This window comes from Canis lupus, chromosome 27 (assembly GCF_003254725.2).
Source record: "Canis lupus dingo isolate Sandy chromosome 27, ASM325472v2, whole genome shotgun sequence".
Lineage (NCBI taxonomy): Eukaryota > Metazoa > Chordata > Mammalia > Carnivora > Canidae > Canis > Canis lupus.
This window is the reverse complement of record NC_064269.1, coordinates 45,694,031-45,715,049: the sequence shown is the minus strand read 5'-3', so window position 1 is coordinate 45,715,049 and position 21,019 is coordinate 45,694,031. Positions and strand designations below refer to the sequence as shown.

The following is a 21,019-nucleotide window of genomic DNA, read 5'->3' as shown; positions in this document are numbered from 1 at the left end:
TAATTTAGGATACCATAGCAGAATTCAATGAGGATTCCCTGGAGCTTAGTTTATTGAGTTATATTTTAAAATCTAGGATTCTATTTGACTAGAAAAATCGAACTAACACAGGGAAAAAAAGAAAAAAACAGAAGAAAGGAGTGAGAGTAACTGTAACTATAATTTTCAGATTCTATAATAAAACAGGACTTGGTTATAAGTAACTAAGTCAGATTAAAATTGAAGCATTAGATTTATATCTTCCTTCTCAATAGCTGCCCCTTCTGTCTCACTATCCCTGAGCATCCCTCAAAATGGCTCTGATGAACCTGACTTAGCCACATGCTGTATCCTGGAGTGGGCTGGAAGAAAAGAAGATAGTCTGATTGGATTATATGGGTCATATATTTATTCCTGTGGTGAATAATGTTAGGCCACGTGGATGATAGCCCATCAGAATCACATGGAGGAGGAAGGAGCATTCTTTAAAGCATAAGATCTAAAACAGACAAAAAAGTCGTATATGATCCAAGTACTAATAAATTTTGTCTTGCCCTAATTACATTTTATCTTAGCCAAAATTCACAAAAGTGAGGGGCACCTGGGTGGCTCAGTCAATTAAGCATCTGCTTCCAGCTCAGGTCCTGATCTCAGGGTCCTGGGATCGAGCCTGACATCAGGCTCTCTGCTCAGTGGGGAGTCTGCTTTTCCCTCTGCCTTCCCCCTACCTATGCTCGCTCTCTCGCTCTCTTTCTCTCTCTAATAAAGAAATCTTCAAAAAGATTCACAAAAGTGAAATGGTTTATTACAGATTGTAAAAAGAGATTGTGTCCAAGCTGGAAAAAAAAAAGAAAAAAAAAACATGATTCAACTCCCCTCAGAGAAATAAGCAGTGAGACTGATGGTCCTTTGGCTGTCAGTGTTCCTGACAATAGATGTAGTGTCTCTGAGTTCTAGTTAAGCACCCATAACTAGTGGGAAATTCTACTTCAGAAAATATACTATGTATATGAATATTATTTGAAATTATGAAAGTCCATAAACTATATTTTTCTAAAGATTTAGTCAGTGTTGGGAGGCAGGGTATAGGTAAAAGAAGATGGAAGTCCGTTACTTTGAAGGAAACGAGGAAAGATGGAGTAATCAGAGCACCAGATAAAGAGGAAAAAAGAAAGAAGGCCATCTCATCTTTATTTCTGTTGACTCTTTCATCCTTCCCCTTTTTCCCCTATCTTTACTGAGATATAATTGATACATAACATTATGTAAGTTTAAGGTATATAGTGTGTTGATTCATACTTTTATAAACTGTAACATGATTACCATCATCCATCATGTCACATAGTTACTAATTCTCTTTTGTGGTGAGAATTTTTTCTTTTTTTTTAATATTTTGTTTATTTGAAAGAGAAAGTACGCATGTACACCTGCAAATTGGGAGGAGGGGCAGGGAGAGAGGGAAAGAATCTTAAGCAGACTCCCTGCTGAGCGCAGAGCCCAATACACAACTCAGTTTCATGACTCTGAGATCACAACCCGAGCCAAAATTGAAAGTCAGATGCCCAACTGACTGAGCCACCCAGGTACCCCAGCAGTGAGAACTTTTAAGGTTCATTTTCTTAGCAACATTCTAGTGTATAATACAGTATGATTAGCTATATAACCACCACTCTGTACATCAGAACCCCAGGCTTATTAATCTTAAAACTTAAAACAAGGTAGTTTGTACCTACCTTGTCATGTTCCCCATCCCTTAACCCCTGGAAACCACCATTCTTCTCTCTGTTTCTCTGAGTTTGTCTTCTTTAGATACTACATATAAGTGAGATCATATAGTGTTTGTCTTTCATTGTCTGACTTACTCACTTAGCATTGTGCATTTAAGGTCCATCCAAGTTATTATGAATGGCAGGATTTCCTTCTTTCTCATAGCTGAATAATATTTTCTTGTGTATCTTTTTTTATCCATTCATTCATTGACAGACACTTAAGGTTGTTTCTATATTTTGGCTGTTGTAATGCTGCAATGAACATGGAAATGCAGGTAACTACAAGATCCTGATTTTCAGTTTCTTTGAATGTATAACCAGAAGTGGAATCCTGGATCGCAGAGAACCTCCATGTTTTCCATAGCAGCTATTCATTAGGGTTCCCTTTTCTCCACCCCTTCACCAACACTTCACTTTTATTTTTTTGATCACAGCCGTTATAACTGGTGTGAGGGGATATCCTATGGGTTTGATTTGCATTTCCCTAATGACTAGTAATGTTGAGCCACCTTTTCATCTACCTGCTGGACATTGTATGACTTTTTTGGAAAACTGTCTCTTTGGTTCTGCCCATTTCTTAAATCAGGTTGTTAGGAGTTTTTTTGCTATTGAGTTCTATGAGTTCTTTACATATTTGGATATTAACCTCTTGTCATATATATGATTTGTAAGTGTTTTCTTCCTTCCTGTAGGGAGAATATTGCCTTTCATTTTGTTGACTTTGTACTTTTGTTGCTTGTGCTTGTGCTATCATATCTAGGAAATCACTGCAGAGACCAATGTCAAGGAGCTTTTCCCCTATTTTCTTATGGAAAAGTTTTGTGGTTTAAAGCCTTAGACTTAAATCTCTAATCCATTTCAAGTTCATTTTGTGAGCGGTGTAAGATAGAGGTCCAATTCCGTTCTTCTTCATGTGGTTATCCATTTTCCCAACATTGTTTATTGAAGAGACCATCCTTTCCTCATTAAGTATGCTTGGCTCCCTTCTCAGATATTAGTTGCCTGTATATGTGGGGTTTATTTTTGAGTATTCATTGGTCTGTGTGTCTGTTTTCATGCCAGTGCCATGTACTATGCTGATTACTATAGCTTTGTGATGTAGTTTGAAATTGGGAAGGATGATGCCTCTGGCTTTGTTGTTCTTTCTCAGTTATTGCCTTAGCTATTCAGGGTCTTTGTAGCTCCATACAAATTTTAGAATTAGGGGATGCCTGGGTGGCTCAGCGGTTGAGCATCTGCCATTTTAAAATCTTTTTAAAAAAAAAAGTAGGATTATTTTTTTCTATTTCTGTGAAAAATGCCACTGAAATTTTGATAAAAATTGCATTGAATCTATCAGTGGTTTTGGGTAACATGGACATTTTGACAATATTAATTCTTCTGATCCATGAACATGGATATCTTTCCATTTGTATCTTTTTCAGTTAATCAAGCTCTTATAGTTTTCACTGTGTTGATCTCTTACTGCCTTGATTACATTTATTCCTAAGTCTTTTTTTTTTTTTTAAGATTTTATTTATTTATTCATGAGAGACACAGAGAGAGAGGCAGAGACACAGGCAGAGGGAGAAGCAGGTTCCATGCAGGCAGCCTGACATGGGACTCAATCCTGGGTCTCCAGGATCATGCCCTGGGCTGAAGGCGGCGCTAAACCGCTGAGCCACCCGGGCTGCCCGTCTTTTATTTTTTTGATGCTACTGTGAAAGGAATTGTTTTCTTTACTTTTTCAGATTTTTTTGTTGTTAATGTATAGAAACAATTTCTTTCTATGTATTTATTTTGAATCCTGCAATTTTACCAAATGTATTGATTAGTTCTGGTGGTATTTCAGTGGAGTCTAGTCTAGGATTTTCTGTATGTGAGATCATAATCATCTTCCAACAAAGGCAACTTTATTCCTTCCTTTCTTATTTGGATACCCTTTATTTCCTTCTCTTACGTGATTGCTCCGGCTGGAACTGCTAGCACTTTGCTGAATGGGCACGGTGAGAGTGGGCACACTTGTCTTCCTCATGTGAGAGGAAAAGGTCTCGACCTTTCATCTTTGTTGTATACAGTGTTTCTTGTACTAGGGTATGTTACTTCTGTAATCCTGTCTGTTGAGTGTTTTTATTATGAAAGGATGTTACACTTTGTCAAATGCTTTTTCTGCCTCTGTTGAGATCATGTGATCCTGATCTTCATTCTCTTGATGTGGTATATCATGTTTATTGATTTGTGTATCTTGAAACATCCTTGTATCCCAGGGATAAATTCCACTTTATTGTGGTGAATGACCATTTTAATGTGCTGTTGAACTGGGTTTGCTGATAGTTTCTTGAGAATGTTTGCATCTGTGTTCCTCAGGGATATTGGTCTGTAATTTTCTTGTCATGTCCTTATCTGTCTGTGGTATCAGGGTAATGCTGGCCTTGTAAGATAAGTTTGGGAATATTCCATCCTGTTTAGAGTATTGGAAGATTTTGAAAAGGATTGCTGTTAATTCTTCTTGAAATATTTGGTAGAATTCACCAGTGAAGCCATCTGATCCTGGACTTTACTGTTTGGGGAGAGTTTTGATTATCGATTCACTCTCTTTACCCAATATTAGTCTGTTAAGACTTTCTCTGTATTCATGATTCAGTCTTGGTATGTAGTATGTTTTTGGGACTCTATTCATTTCTTCTAGGTTATCCAGCTTGTTGGTGTGTAATTATACCTAGCAGATTCTCATGATCCTTTGTATTTCTGTGGTATCCATTGAAAGTCTCCTCTTTCATTTCTGATTTTATTTATTTGAGCCTTCTGTTTTTCTAAATTAGTATGGTAAAGGTCTGTCAGTTTTGTTTATCTTTTCAAAAAGCCAGCCCATAGTTTTCATTGACCTTTTTTTATTGGTTTTCTGGTTAGGTTCTCTTATTTTAACTTTGAGATCGGGAAAGTTCATTTGTCAAAGGAGTACCCTCTGCAAATGAAAAGGATGAGTGGGATTACTCCTGTTTTGGTAGTTTCTATGATAGGGTCTTTCCTTTAATTTTCAAAAGCCTTGGCTCTTTAAAGTGGGAGTAAGGAAAGAGCCAGAAAAAGTGATCCTTTGTGGCTTACTCCCACTACCAGTGTCATGGAAAAAGCCAGGGTCTTGTTTTTCAAACTTTGGACCACACTTGCAAAAGAAAATACATGTTACGTTAGGACTCAGTAAACACATGAAGACAGACAACAATCAAGAGCTATAAGGACTAACACTTAACTCTGATGATGCCACAATGTACTTTAATGCATTTTATTCTGCTTCATTCTAATCATAGTCCATTGCAGGATTTTTTGGTTTGGCTTTGTATTGTGGTTTTTTTTATTAGTTTTTTGAAGATTTTTTTTTTAAAGATTTTATTTATTTATTCATGACACAGATTGAGAGGGAGAGAGAGAGAGACAGGCAGAGGGAGAAGCAGGCTCTGTGCAGGGAGCCCGACATGGGACGCGATCCCGGGTCTCCAAAATCACACTCCGGCAGAAGGCAGTGCTAAACCGCTGGGCCTCCGGGGCTGCCCAGTTTTGTATTGTTTTTTTAATGCTGATCTTGACCCACAAGGGATTACAAGGCTGGCTTGTGGATGGTTGCAGGAGAGGGGAGCAGCAGAGAGGGTCCTGTCAGAGCCAGTGCTCAATGCTGCCCCACCCCCTGCAGCCTCCATACCTCCACCCTGCGCTTATGTTCATTCTTAGTTTCCCCGGAAATGCTAGTCCCAGCTTTCCATGTGACCACATCTTTGTTCTGCACACACTGCCACTTTGTTTGCTGGCCCTGCTGTGCAAGCTTCACATCTTTGCTCTGGGCGCTGATTGGGTGATGGCTCAATGGTCTTCACATACCCAAAAAAAGTCCCCTCCCCCTGCAGGCAAAGGGGAGAGGAGGGCTGAAATCGAAGTTTATAGGGAGGGCTTGGCCTCCCTGGACAAGAAGCCTGGGCAGTAGTGACAGTGCCCTGTGACTACAGGAGATATTTAAGAGTGTGCTAAGACCAGGGAGTCAAGTTCAGAATTAAGGGTCTCGCTCACTTTCTTTCCCCTGCCTCTTGCTGCCTACAGGTAAATTCTACTGCAAACCACACTACTGTTATCGACTCTCTGGCTCTGCACAGAGGAAGAGACCAGCAGTGGCTCCTCTCTCTGGAAAGGTAATGGTAATCCATCTGTAAGTGGGGAGAATCAGCAGGTGCATTTTAGTGTGGTGACAGGTGAGGCTATGGTTAGCCTGGCACACTAAATGGCCAGCCACTATGTTGCCTTCCTTGTGTGGGGAAAGGGACTAAGAGACAGTCACAGTCCATTGGGGAGGAAACTAATTTTTTGAGTATAATCTTGATGTTGCATTTCACTAACGTATTATTCCATCCACCACCCGAGTCGGATTTGAGAGACCATGTTAGTGGACTCTTCTGCTTATTCTATATAAAAGAAGACTTTAGTCATTGTAAATAAGCATCCTTCTTAGAGAAGGACACCCTGAAAAAGAACTTGGTTGGCTGTAAATAATCTGCTGCTTACTCATTCCTTTAACTTTCTTTATTCTGTGAATTACTTATCTAAGTACCTTTTTTTTTTTTTCTTAATGAGAGTAACTGGCACCTCCACCTTTCTTTGTCAAGGTGAGCCAGGTATTCCCTTCACTACAGGATGTTACTTTGTCAACATGCCGGCTAACTCAGGCATCCTTGAGAGGGACTTGTGGGGAAAGGAAGGATATTCCAAAGTGGAACTAGATTTTGACTCCTGGTGATTTCCCCCATGATATATGTCCTGGTTTTTTAAATACTGTGTGTTTCTCACAGTCTAGATTGACTGGTGAGAGCAGCAGCCTAGCCAGGCAGGTGCCATTGCCCTTTGAGATTTGAGTGCTTCAGTCAGTCATTCTTCTTTTTCTTGTGAACTTTCCTAGGAGGCCAGAGAACCCCTGCAGGATGGCCCCACTGTGGACACAAATGGACGGGCCAGCGCTGTCACCAGCCCTGCTGAGAGAACTCCAGGTAGCCTCACTTCCTTGTTTGGCTGGGTGGTGCATCACTCTCTCGGCCTCTGTGACAAGGCCAAGGGGATGAGCCAGCACCTCCAAAGCAACATTTCTTCGATTGGGCATCAAGTGGCCCAAAACCCTTTGGACTCCTTTTTCATGTGCCAGCTGCTTGCATTTGGAGTCCCCTTTCTCTATGGCCTGTCGGAGGTGCTGGTACAAATCAGGGGGGAGTTTCACTGGCAGACCGTGAGCCAATAGGGGTGCCATCTGGTAAGCGGTATCACCTGAGCTTCAGTAATGTCTATTCAAAATCTCAAAGTATTGTTGCTCTAGTCCTGGGGCTGACCCACGCTCGTAAGACACACCCAGGTGGTTGGTCCAGACATTATCCAGGTAGACAGGAATTCAGAACTGGCTGCTTTTATCACTGATCCAAGTGACAATCCAGAGTCACAGGGCCGCCTTGTTTTAGATTCCTTTGACAGAGCATAGAATTGTAATAAGGCCCCATGATCTGGATTCATGATCACTTAAACTTGAACTTCTTGTATCTGACTCCCTATTTAGGTATCCAGATAAGCTAACACTGCTCTTCTATTTGACCTGCAGCCACTAAAGGTCATGCCTTGTCCTAATCACTTTGGGGCATTTGAACTTGTAATGAGGACCAAACCCTAATTTGTTCCATTTCCACTAACCATTTCCTGTGTCAGGAAGTAAATGATTCTATCTGTACCTGTAAAAACACATTTACTCTGGTTTTAGCTCATGGGTTCATGGACATTAGGTTTGTTGTGAAAAACTATAGTTTTTTTTTTTTTTTTTTTTTCTTAAAATTGCCTGTTTCTGCTCCAGCCTGTGGGATGTGTCCCCAGGTCCACAAACTGTTGGGTGTTCTCAATACCCTCAGTGCAGCCCTAGACTGTGTACAAACCAGGGTCATTGTGTAGGTGAGAGAATAAGTCAACAGGGCTATGTTTCTGTTTCTCACACTTTTTCTGTCTTTCACAGTAGATCTATCTCAAGCAGCCATTTGCAAATTCACAAAAGCTACCATAAAAAAACTAAAGATTATCAGCTAATGCTAGAAACTATGGAGAAGGAATTGGTAGTAAAAGTTCCATAATGGGAAAAGAGAAGAATTATCCACTCCACTTTCAAAAGAAAAATTTGAAATTTTCAAATTTCAAATTTCGATTTTTCAGGGTTGCTTCTTTCCCGTGCTTAAGAATTAGAGAAAAGGGGGACGCGTGGGTGGCTCAGCGGTTGAGCACCTGCCTATGGCTCAAGGTGTAATCCCGGGATCTGGGATCAAGTCCTACATCAGGCTCCCTGCAGGGAGCCTGCTTCTCCCTCTGCCTGCGTCTCCGCCTCTCTCTCTCTCTCTCTGTCATGAATACATAAAATCTTAAAAAAAAAAAAAAAAAAAAAAAAAGAGAAAGGGAGAATGTGCCCAGAGAGGGCAGTGATTTGGAGGCTGAGACCCAGGAAACTCCAGCTGAGTTAGGGAATTCAGCTTCTGCTCCTGTGTATGCCCTTATTAAAACCCGGGGAAGCTTTTTAGGTGCCCTGCCAGTTGGACCAACATTTTGTAGCAGTGTTTCAGGCACGAATGACTTTGGAACCTATAGCCTCGAAACCTTTCTAATCTGTCTTTCCTGTGAAATGCTAGCAGCCTTTTGAAATGCTAACTCTCAAAGCACCAGGGGGAAGTGCTGGTAGAGAAAAATTAGCACAGTGATCTAGACAGAGGCTTTGGCCCTGGGCTCTAGAGTATGCATTTGACCAGGTTAAGAGCACCACCTCCTCAGTCTGGGCCTTGTTCCAGCTCACATGTGTTTCCCAAGGAACTTGGCTACTCAATAAAACAACTCAAAGAAATGAAATTTTCTTTTTGGGTAGCAAGTACAGAACATTCTTCAGAAAAAGTTAAACACGATGAAGTTCAGGTCATTTCTAAGCAAGCCAGGTTTGTTCACTTTCCCATGTGGTTCAGTTTGCCATACTTGCTGTCTAGTTTGAAAACGTCATGAGTTTAAAGTTTCTGTAGAGAAGGAGAAGAATATTCTACAAAGCAAAGAGAAAAGATAAGAGTTTGACAATGTAGTTAAAGAATCAACTGAGAGGGCAGCCCGGGTGGCTCAGCGGTTTAGCGCCGCCTTCAGCCCAGGGAGTGATCCTGGAGACCCGGGATCGAGTACCATGTTGGGCTCCCTGCATGGAGCCTGCTTCTCCCTCTGCCTGTGTCTCTGCCTCTCTCTCTTTGTCTGTGTCTCTCATGAATAAATAAATAAACTCTTAAAAAAATAAAAAAAAATAACTACACAATATATTTAAAAAAAAAAAAAAAGAATCAACCGAGAAAGAATCAAATCCCTAAGGATGTCTCAGCCCCTATGGTTCTTGATTCTGAAGATGACATGCCTATCCTAGTACAAGGGGTTCAGATGTGGCATCACAAACCCCTAAAATGAATGAGGCAGGAACTGTCCCTCCACTTTAAGGCAGCGAAGATCAGAGCTTAGGGCTAATAGGGTTCCCTTAGTATCTGCCTCTGGAGCCTTGGGCTTTGGGGAATGATAGCCCTGAGTCTGAAGATGCTCCAGAGCACCAGCACTTCCCCTATGAGGCGTCTCATTCTTACCAGCTTCTGTAGAAGAGGAACAGAGCTATGGGTGATATTTTATAGGTGGCATCAAGTAGATTTCCTTTTTTCCTTTGATAGAGATATCTTTGTATAAATCCCAAACTAAAGCTCCTTTTGAGGAGCTTCAGAAGAACTCAGGTATTTTAGGGTTCCAGAGTGTGTGTCCTAGATGGCAGTCATTACCCAGATCCATGGCACGTCTCCTCTCCTGCACTCTAGCCGAGAAAAAGCTGTAAGGGAATGAACTTGATTTCACTGTATATACATGAGCCATCCTCCTAGACTGTAACCCCCAGGAGGCAGAGCTGGGAAAGCTAGGGCGACAGCTGGCACACGGCCCTCCTGTGCTTTTGCTGAGTGCTACCACTGTATTTGTGGCACTACCCTCTTCTCCCTTGTGTTCTTTGCCCCTTATGCCAAAATTACTGCTGTTGCCCAAAAAACAAACTCACAAGTTGGAAGAACCTACTCTAGGTTTGCTTTGCAGTGTTTGTCTCTCTCTGGTAACCTAATCTGTCTGTGCCTGTTGCTAATCTAGTGTTGGGAGGAAAACATTGCTTACTGTTGTTTATAATGTGCTTTTAATATAGAAACCCTCTTCTCCAAGTCTGTACATGCTTTGTTTCCAAACTTCTTATGCCTACTGCTATAGGTTGGTGGACTTGGCACAGGTTTCCCACCCTGGCCTCCTAGTACCTGCCCTGACTTTAAGAAAAGTTGAAACAACAACAGGTAGAGAAAGAAAAACCCCAAATGAGATATTTTCTCCTTGAACACAAGACCCTTAGTTGCAGGTTTTTTGGATACTTTCTTTGTTTGGAGGAATCCCTTTTACATTTCCTATAGAAGATAATAAGGGTTGTGGGGACTCAGAAGGGAAGAGAAGAGCTTTTCTTCTAGCACAGGCAGCAGAGGTGGGATGGAAATGGTGGTCTTAACTTTAAAAGCTGCCCATAGGCAGTTAGCAAGACAACCTTTGCATGATCACCATTAGGTTCCATAGTTTGGATGCTATATGGGCCAGCATAGCCATGCAATACAAGGGATTCCATGCAGTCCTGGGGTTCCTGCCTGATAGGATGAAGTTATGAAATCTCACTGCTTCCCAAGCCCTCTTCCCTTAGAGGCATTTCTGGAAAACCTCTTAGTAGAGCAAAGAGAATTGTGCAGTCCAGCTTAACTCCCCAACCCCTCCCCCAAGAGTCATAATTTGATGGTGTTGTGTAAATATTTATATGTACACACATGTGTATTTATATAGGTAGAATTTTATATATACAAGTAGATATTTATATATTGTGTCCTAAATAATTATAACCATAGTAATGAAGCTGTTTCTGAAGCTTCTTGTTCCTTGGTTCTGGAAACCAAGAGTTTTTCCAGTGGGGAAGTATGACACTGGCCTGACTTAGAGTTCTGGGGGGAGGATTGGGAGGGAACAGAGTAGCCCAGCACACCTGTGGAGGTGGAGACTTTGGGGGCTGGAGGGGGGTGGGGGGCGGTATGTCAGGAAGTGAGCAGTACACAGCCTCAACCTCAGAAAGCTGACTGAGGAGCAGATTAGGAAAGCAGGGTTCTGTTGCTGCCAGACCCCCACAGAGCAGCAACTCCCTGCCCCATTTTGCTTCCAGACGTGTGAATCTATTATTACCCTGGGTTAGTTACTGTGGCTTCCTTCTGTGTCTCGGTGTTGGGTGTATTTCTGAAGGGCAGTGGACCATTCTTAGTCCCTCCTCATGGGCCTGACCAGTGAATGCAGGGGTTCCCTCTTTCCTGAACTGTTCAGCTTGGGGTGGAGGGCAGAGCAGGAGTAGGGGTGACACCAGCCAGGCTCCCACAGTGGCAATGCAGATGCCATAGCGGGGAGGCCATGCTGCACCAAGGATCACCTCACCTGTCCGCTTCTGGCCTTCCCTACAGCCTTTACTTTTGCCCTTGTTTTTAATCTGTGCTGTACGTTTTGGTGTGTCTGTGAGTTTTTTAATTTGATTGTGTAATTTTGTTTTTGCTGTTACTGTGAAACTAAGGTGTTGTGCTTTTAATTTTTTTAACAACTGTTACCATTCTTATTTAAGAGAATAAATTCCAAACAATCTTCAGGTTTCTGAGTTTTTCTTTTCCTTCCCTTTTTCCTGTTTGGAGGGTGGGATGGGGTCAGCTTAGATCTCAGGAGTGGGCCCAAAAGCCGTCATGCCTCATGACCGTCACTTCTGGGGTGGGGTCAGGAGAGAGAGTAGATATGTGAAGTTGGGGAAATGGGGTGTTTGTACCTAAAATACAGATTGTCGTTAACAGACGGTCCTCTGTTCATGGGGTTGGTGCGGTGGAAGACATTTTGTTTTGTAGCAACTGTAGGTAGAAGGAGCAACAAGGCACCACCTGCACCCCACACCCAGTCAGCCAGCGTGAGGGACAAGACGGTGGAGCCCACATCTGCCTTGGGGACACAGAGCCAGACTCTGGCTGGCTGCTGTGGTGCGCTGGGAGCAGTTACATCTCCTTCCTCCCCTGCTTGGAGGCTTTTGCCTCAGGCACAGTGACCTCACTCCTGGTGACGCTGAAGGTTCTTGTTCTGTTCTCCCCCGCTGATGTCTCTGCAACGCTGTCTTTGCTGTGACCTGGACGCTGAGCTTAGATATCCAGTTGAAGCCAGGAGAGATGAGCCTGTTTCCTTCTCACACGCTGCTGTGACCTCAGCAGTGCTGGCCTCTTACGCTGTGTGGGCATGCCGACCACGATGGTAAGCCCAGCTTTGGCGCTAAATTGGGCCCCAAGGGGGCACCTGGTGGGGAGCACTCAGCTGCCACTGGCTGTAGGAAATTGGGTGTCGCTTGTGCAAAGGCCTACCTGGCCGCCTCTAATGCTGAAGCGGCCCCGTTAAGACTCAGAGTTCTCAGGCTTACCCACAGAGTAGAGAAATAGTGCTGAGTTTTCTTGGCCTTCTGGATTATCAGCCTTCCTGTCAGGAAGGGTCTGCGTCCATACTGTCAGAACACTGAACCATTTCATTCTCAAAGCATTGCTGCTTCAGACTCTACCCCAGCAGAGTCTGAGTGACCTGTCTTGGCCTTTGCTCATTCCCATGCCCTAACCCCAAATCTGCAGGCTGTTTTTCCCCTTCCTTTGAACTAAGTCAGTGTCTGGTGCCTACAAAAGGTTAGGAGAAAAAGAATGAGTGTGGGGGATGCAGTAAGCCACAGTTAATAAATTAACTGAGAATCAATAAGGATAGATACATGTATATAATTTTCAAATTTTAGGCCTTTGCTCCTGCTGCCTTTCCCATGCCCCAGCAATAAAGGGGAAGAGAGCCAGCACTACTTAGCACAGTGTACTGAAGCGTCTTACAGGAAGGTGGTAACAACTGACATGATTCTGTGTCACCCCTTATGAAGACCCTAGGCAATTACCTTTGGGTCTCGTTTCTTCTGGAAAGTTCTTGAAATCCATTCTCTCACTTTGGGGGGGGGGGGTGTTTGTTTTTTTGTGTTTTTCTTTTTTTCATAAATTCCCTGTAGGTGTCCCAAATTCAGATACTCCCTAGGAGTGAAAGCAGTATGGGCAATGAAAATGAGCCACTCTCTATTTTCATACTGAAAAATAGGGCAAGATCATGCCATGTGGGCCCAGATCCCTTAGATTCCCCCCTTGACGTACAAATAGAAGAAAAATGCCCATGTGGGGCTGTCTTAAATGTAACAGCCAGGCAGAGATTTCAGAAGAATGTCCGTGAATCCCAGTCTCTTTCACAAAGCGCCAAAACCTTACCAAGACCAGAACCAGCCCTTACTTTGGAACTCAGATCCAGCCAAGCATCCAGCAAGTGCCAACAAATAAGGGTTGCTTCCCCTCTCTCTCTTTCTCTCTCTCTCTCTCTCTCTCTCTCTCTCTCTCTCGTCACTGCCCACAATGCTCAGCTGTGTGTGTTGGCTGCTGATGCCTCTTCCTTCACAATTGGTCCTTGTCTCTTCGGCACTTACGTTCTGGAGGGATAGGCTTTGGCGCAGAAGCACTTTCCATACGCCCAAGAAGGCAAGCAGGGCTCCAACATATGTGACTCTCCTTCAGTTACTTCCAGTTACTTTCACCAACCGCCTGAACACAATTTCCTTTTTTACTTCCCGTGGGCCAACTCCACATAGCTTTGTGTTGTTTATGAACACTTTTAATGTTTCCAAGGCATTTTGATGGGCCTTCAAGAAGGACAGTGGGCAAAAGGTTAAGTCACTGCTAACACCCAAACCCTAACTCGAGCTCACTGAACTCAACCTTGCCTTTGATGTTGTTCTTTTCCTCCCCACCTGTATGCACATGTACAGTCAGAGGACTCCCAAAATGTGAAGAGGCTTCCAGCCCTCACAGAGGCCCCTCATTAGCATGAAAGGGGGAGTTCTGGAAGCATTTCAACAGAAGGGGAGGCCAAGGCCCCAGCTCTGCCTGCAATAGAACAGTCTCTTGGGGCCCTGCTAGGATAATTACTAGAAAAATTCTTAAAATTGAGTCAGAATACCTATGGTCTCTGTGTTTCCTTCACTTTGTTCTCGCTTATTGTGCTTGCACATTAATCATATGAAAATGTTGCAGGTGTACTTAATCAGGGATTAAATTCCTTGTTCTGTACTTCTGTAAAATATCAGGATTGTTGCCATATTATCACTGTTATTTCATAGTGTAGCCTGATTTCGTTTAGGTACTTGCTGGGATTGTGGGCTTTTCGTAATGATTTTGTGGTAAGTCACCCTGTTGCCAGAAGACTTTACACTGGGGCCATCTGCCTCTCTGAAGGTTCAGAAACTGCCTTCGCTGCACCCTCTGTCCTGGTGTTACTGGGCTTCCACAAGAGCCAACTGAAAAAGATGAGTCCAGTTAAAAGGGTAAGGGCTCCAAGTTCAGTTACTAAAGACCACCGTTAACAGGCAAGGGCCTATGGGCACCAGAAGAACTCAGGACCTCAGTGAGTTTTTGTTTCCTCGATGAACATGACAAAACCAGAGCTGTTTCACTGGCAAGACCTAAATACCTCTTTTCCTTCAGTTCTCATGTTCTTTTAAAGTTAATAAAGCCAGCAACACTACCCTCCCTGGAATTTACTTCATAATCCTCTTGACATCTGGTAGCTGCTCAGAGATCAAACCTGAAACTAAAAAATATGATTAGATGGACTCTAACTGGAAACTTAGGGAGAAGACTTTATCTCCAAAAGCTAAACCACAGTGGGATTCTTGGACTGAGCTCAACCCCTTAACCAAAGAGTAGCTGGTATTGATTATAAAAGGATTATAACAGCCCATTTATTCTTTTTTTTAAAGTTACTTAACATTTTTTATTTTTATTTATTTTTTACTTAAATTCAATTAATTAACATATGGTGTATTACTAGTTTCAGAGGTAGAGGTCTGTGATTCATCAGTCTTATAACACCCAGTGCTCATTCCATCATGTGCCCTCCTTCATGCCCATCACCCAGTTCCCCTTCCCCCAGCAACACTCAGTTTGTTTCCTATGATTAAGAGCCTCTAATTGTTCTTATTTCTCTGTTTTCTAGAAAGTCAGGATCTAAAAAGATTAGGTTAGAGAGAGACCAGCTATAAAATTTCCCTCCCACCATTTAACCAACAAGAGACTTATTTGAGTTAGTAGTTTCTTCTTTTAAAAGTAAATATTCTCAAGGCACCTGGGCGGTGCAGTCAATTAAGCATCTAACTCTTGGCTCTGGCTCAGGTCAAGCTTGAGCCCTGTGCCTGGGTCCATACTCAGCGTGGAGTCTGCCTGACCTACTCTCTTCCTCTCCGCCTGCCTCCCCCGCCCCCAACTCATGCTCATGCTCTCTGTGTCTCTCTCAAACAAATAAATATTTTTTAAAAAAAGTAAATGCTCTCTTCTAAATTTTAGTCGAATGTGAGTTATTCTGAACCAGCTATTTGTCCATCTTTTAGATGGTTCATGTTCTTGGGGAAGGAATTAGCATTGGTAGAAAAGCCTAACGGCATTGGGATACAGGATACAGGGAAAGTGACTCTAGGGCCGGCTAAAGGTCAGTGAGGGGCTTTGTAACCTCAGAGAAGTAGGTGGCACTGGGTGTCTGGGGTAACCATGGCACCAGGGAATTGACAGGCTGCAGGAGTTAACAGCCAAAGTCTTAAAGGCTTTGCTGTATTGCTGAGAGCTGGCAACCATCCTCCATGCTGCTGAAAGCATTGTACCAAAGGGCTGGCACAATATTTGTAATGAAGGGAGCCCCCTTCTCTGCTGAAGGCTTTTCCTCAAATAAAAATAGAGATTAAAACTTGAAGTATGTTATCTCCTGTTGTTTCTCCCATGTGATTAATACTGGTTAATTTACCATCATAGTCTTTGTGGTACTAACTCATAGAAAATAATGTAGGAAGACACAGTAGTGATAATAATTAATAATAACGTAGCACTTCCTGTGTACTAGGCATTGTCTAGGAGCTTTATTGTTGCAGTCATGTAATCTGCACAGTAGCCTATGAAGGAAGTATCATTCTACACCCAAGAAAATAGGCACACAGAAGTCAAACAGACTTGGTCAAGGCCACATAAGTAATCAATGCAGTCAGGATAGACTCTAAGCACAAGATAGGAGAGTGTGCTCTGTGTGTGTGTGTGTGTGTGTGTGTGTGTGTCAAATAAGTCAAATCTTTTTAAAATAAAATCTTTTCAAAAATAAGATACTAAAGAGAAAAGGGTTTCATCACTGATGTGTGAGGAGCAAAAGTCATCAAAAGTCATCAAAAGAAATTGAGGAAAGGCATAATAATCGACTAAGTAATATGAAGTGGACTCCCTCTTCATTTTCCACATGTCAGCTCTCTTTGCTCATTACAAGTAAAATTATGCCTAAAGCTGCATTATTGAGAATAAGCCCAGGGGCGCTTGGGTGGCTCCGTTGGTTGATGGTTGAGCTGTTTGATGGTTGAGCGGCTGCCCTTTCGCTTAGGTTATGATCTTAGGGTCCTAAGATCAACCCCACATCGGACCCCCTGCGGAGCAGAGAATCTTCTCCCTCTGCCTCTGCCCCTCCCCCCTCCCTTGTGCTCTCTGGGTAGCTCTCTTTCTCTCTCTCAAATAAATAAAATCTTAAAAAAAAAAAAAAAAAAAAAAGAAGAAGAAGAATCCCAGAACTATGGGCTTCTGTGTCTCTCCAAATGGGAACATACCCTTCCCACAGCCTAGAGGAGATAGATTCTGTTCGGGCGGACCATTAATTGTTGTTCTCTGGGCCCCAGTGTAACTGCTTCTCACTTATAGATATATCAGCTTATCTGTCTCTGCAATCTCGTTTTATTGTACTTTTTATTTTAAAAGGCCCCATTACCCACCATTTGCTTCAACGTGGATGGAACTGGAGGGTATTATGCTGAGTGAAATAAGTCAATCAGAGAAGGACAAACATTATATGGTCTCATTCATTTGGGGAATATAAATAATAGTGAAAGGGAATAGAAGGGAAGGGAGAAGAAATGTGTGGGAAATATCAGAAAGGGAGACAGAACATAAAGACTCCTAACTCTGGGAAACGAACTAGGGGTGGTGGAAGGGGAGGAGGGCGGGGGGTGGGGGTGAATGGGTGACGGGCACTGAGGGGGGCACTTGACAGGATGAGCACTGGGTGTTATTCTGTATGCTGGCAAATTGAACACCAATAAAAAACAAATATTATTTTTAAAAAATAAATAAATAAATAGCCCCATTATGGTTGACCTGACCAACATTTTCATTCTCTTACTGCTCACAGTCTTCATAGGAGACTACCCTCATCCTGGGTAGACTGTGGGTGTGAGGGAAGAGAGGCATGATGGTATGCCTCTTTTTGCACTGACAGTTTGAGCAGAGTCACCTGTGACATCAAAGAGAAACAGGGAAGTTCTTATCCATGTTTGGGCTACTTTTGGACCCAACTCACATGTAAAATGTAAAATGACTGACTTTTAAATCTTTGGGTTAAATGTGCACATCATTCCAGGTGAGCAGTTTGGTTTTGCCCTGTTGTATAAAATTTGGTTCAGGCACAGAAATGATTTCAAGAGGTCTCTTGAGGGTGTATAGACACAGCTTTGGAAAGGCTTGCCAGGACAGGGAGCTCATAGAGCTCATAGATAGGATGTGTTTGGTAAGTGAGAAAAAAAAAAAAGATGTGTTTTCCACGTTGTGTCTTCAAGTCCAGTTTTTCCCTGGGTTTAGTGAGAGGTCTGCCCATAATGTGTCACAGGGCTATTCCGGCTGTCAGCAGGCTACTAGTATCCAGCTGGGAAAAAGTGGGTGAAAGAAGTTAAGAAAACACATTTTTTGGTCTCCTTTAATTCCTACTAATAGGATTCACACCCAAGACAAGTGTGGACGGTGTAGGAGTATATGTAGATTGTCCTTGAATGGCACTGCCAAGGATGAGCAGGGTCACTTTGTAAGTGGAGTTGTACCATAAGATGATGAAAAGTCCAGATGTCTCATGCAGTGACTTATGGTACCTCTGCCCAGTGGATGCGTTTGGAACTAACTCCTCACTCAGCATCTGAACAACTTCCTGAGATTCCCTCTCTGTGGGCAACATGCCAAGAGCTCTCTGTTCAGCATGGCAGTTCTCAATTGATCCTTCATAAATTGTGCTTCCATAGGTCAAGATGTCATCATGTCTTGGCAGCAGATATGAAGATTCATGGGCTCACAATTCTGTGTTCTTAATGCACCCAGCCCAGTCAAACCACAGTCAAGAGTATTTGGTGGATTGGTTGGCCTGTTGGTGAGAGAGATTAGAGATAGTCTGATATAACTTCTATATCAGACTTCTATATATAACTTCTATATAAGCTTGTCACCGTTGACATTTTGGGCTGGATATCTCTTTGTTGTGAAAGGTTGTCCTATCCATCGTAGGATATGTGGCAGTATTCCTGGCCTCTACCCATTAGATATCAGTACACCACCCCCCTCCCCAGGTGATGACCAAAGCTGTCTCCAGCCATTGCCAAATCATCACTGAGGAAAAAAACCACCCCAAAAGGAGAACAAGCATGACACAGACATACAATTAATGTCAATTTTATTGTACCCATTGGGAGATCAGGAAAGAGAGTGAGCAAGAATAATGTAAGTGATACAGAACCGTATTGGAGCCTTACAGGAATCTCTAAATCTTACCGCCTACCCCTGTGAAAATCCTGAGCACCCACATCCCAACAGTGTACTTATTCACAAGCGTGTACCCGCCCTCCAATAGTGTATGTGCTATCAGACATTTACAAAACATCTTAGAAAGGAGTGTCAAAAACAAATCAAGGATGAAGGTCTAGTGTTTTTCTTCTCTACCTCAAGAATTAATTGTCCCTGCACCCTTAGCATGTACTCATCCTTCTGTGAAGACCACAGCCTCGGGCTGGGTCTAATGGAACAAGCATAGTGCTTATAAACAAAAGATGCTAATTTGAGTTCCAAGTCTGCAGCCTCCTACCCTGGTCATCTTTGGTCATTAACCTCTCTGAGCCTCCATTTCCCTAACTTAGGAAATTGTAAGATGAAAAACATACGACCTGTTTCTCTCTACTTCATAAGGTTGTTGTAAAGAGCAAATAAGCTAAAATGTATGGACATTTGATATTTAAAAGCATTACAGGAATATCAAATATTATTATCATTGGCAGGGATTTCAGAAAATTCTAGAGTAATTGGAGTGAGACAGAGAGTTAGGACTATTTCTGCTCACTCACTCACTCAGTGATGGCCTACTGCTCTGGCCTGTGCATCCTGTGGGGTTGAGACAAAAAGGTCCATTGGGTTGTGTCCTAACTGGCAGAGGTTTAGGGGAATAGAACAGTAAGAAGGGCTTGCCTCTCTCTAGTTTTCTGCAGAATGGACTGCGGGAAGTTGACCACCAAATGCCAGCTTTTTTTGAAGCATTGTTAAGTCTCTGCAAGTGCTTGGCTAAATTTGGCATTGCTTTTTTCTCAGCCTGCATGGATGGGATGTGAAGTCACCTACTAATTCCATGATACCCTGGGAGTTCTTCACTATAGTAACAAAAGTAAAAACAATCCTAGATAGGGTTTACATTAAACTACATTTTTAACACCTAACTCAAAAGTCAGGACTGAGCAGATATCAGCCCTATCTTAGACAGAATTAGAGTTACATGTGGTCCAAGGGGCTTGTTTGCATCTCTGCTAGTTTGACCCAGAACCCACGACCCCCACGGGCCTCGGAGCCACCTCCTGACCCATTTGCAGTAGAGGGGGTCAGATTTCTTCTTGAAATCAGTGCACAGATGGGCATTTTGTGGGTATCATAGAGCATCAGTCATTAGCAGGGGTTCTCTGAGTCTGGGTCCATGTGCCCCTTCCTATTCCATCAGGGATGGACAGATACTTCTAGGGCATCTTTCCCCAGACACTAATCTTTCTTTTGAGGCCAGGTCTCCATGACCTTCAAACAGATGAAAACAAGGGTGTAACCATTATAGATACAAGTCTCAAATGGGCCGGGGGGGGGGGGGGGGGGGGGGGGGGGCAGCCCTGGTGGCTCAGCGGTTTAGCACCGCCTTCAGCCCAGGGTGTGATCCTGGAGACCCAGAATCCAGTCCCACGTCAGGCTTCCTGCATGGGGCCTGCTTCTCCCTCTGCCTCTCTCTTTCTTGGTCTCTCATGAATAAGTGGATAGAATCTTTAAAAAAAACAAAAAACCAAAAAACAAGTCTCAAATGGTAGCTGTAGGCATTGCCTGAGGGGATTTTAGTTCGCTTCCAAAAACGTATCTTCTGCTAGCTAAGGGAATGCTGTTTATGAGGTTTTGTATCTTTTAAGAGGGAACCTATCTGAGACTTTCACAGGGATGTGGGTTTGTCCTATTGCTAGTCTGATTATGGGCACAGCCCCAAGAAGTTGAATATCACTTTCCTGACTGAGCAGCTGGCCATGTGTAGGCCACCTCAGAGCCAGCTTTGGACACACTCTTGACTTTAGTGCCACTGGCCCTCTGCTCTGGGAAGTAGGAGTGATTAGAATTTAAAGCGGGCATCTTGGGAAAAGCATAGTTTGTAGTGCCTCACTTATGGATTCGTGGTCCTTCTCTGCCTTTCTGCCTCTCCCCTCTGCCTGTTGTTACTGGGTCTGGTTGTCCAGTTAGCAAGCTGCTGCCTAGAACTAGACCACTCTGCTGTGAAATGCACTCATCACTTCTGGCCATCAGATTCTTTGAGATAGTATCTTTTCAGAGTCTTGACTCGTGGCCTTTTAAGACATTGGCAACTTCATAGGAATTTCTCTTTCTCAGGTGCTAAGGGAGCAGTTGCTGTGTTGTACACGTGACCCCTTTCACAGGGTGGTATCTCCCATTTTTCTTGAGACCCTGCAATGGCATCAAGCTGCTTGGGAGACAGAGACCTTAGAGTTTCTGCATTAATGGGGTGCCTGGATGGCTCTGTCAGTTGGGCATCTGCCTGTGGCTCGGGTCATGGTCCCAGGGTCCTGGGGTCAAGAACCACATGGGGCTCCCTGCTCAGCAAGGAGCCTCCTCCCTCTGCCACTGCTGCTCCCCCCACTCGTGCTCTCTCCCGACCAAGTGATTAAAAAAATAAAATCTTTAAAAATAATAATAACATTATTTTTTAACATTAGTAAA

General features: G+C 43.1%; 1 protein-coding gene across 27 annotated transcripts in view; it reads left to right on the top strand.

Moving 5' to 3' along the window:
- Window positions 1–21,019, top strand: part of MICAL3 (microtubule associated monooxygenase, calponin and LIM domain containing 3) — a 218,919-nt gene that overhangs the window by 137,768 nt on the left and 60,132 nt on the right. For all 27 annotated transcript variants that reach the window (XR_007406562.1, XM_049102770.1, XM_049102772.1 and 24 more), the window contains 2 exons: window positions 5,817–5,905; window positions 6,667–6,754. Coding sequence is in view for 26 of the 27 variants with exons in the window: in XM_049102770.1 (XP_048958727.1) it covers window positions 5,817–5,905; window positions 6,667–6,754 (177 nt within the window). In the remaining variant the exon portion in view is untranslated. The remainder of the gene's footprint in view (window positions 1–5,816; window positions 5,906–6,666; window positions 6,755–21,019) is intronic.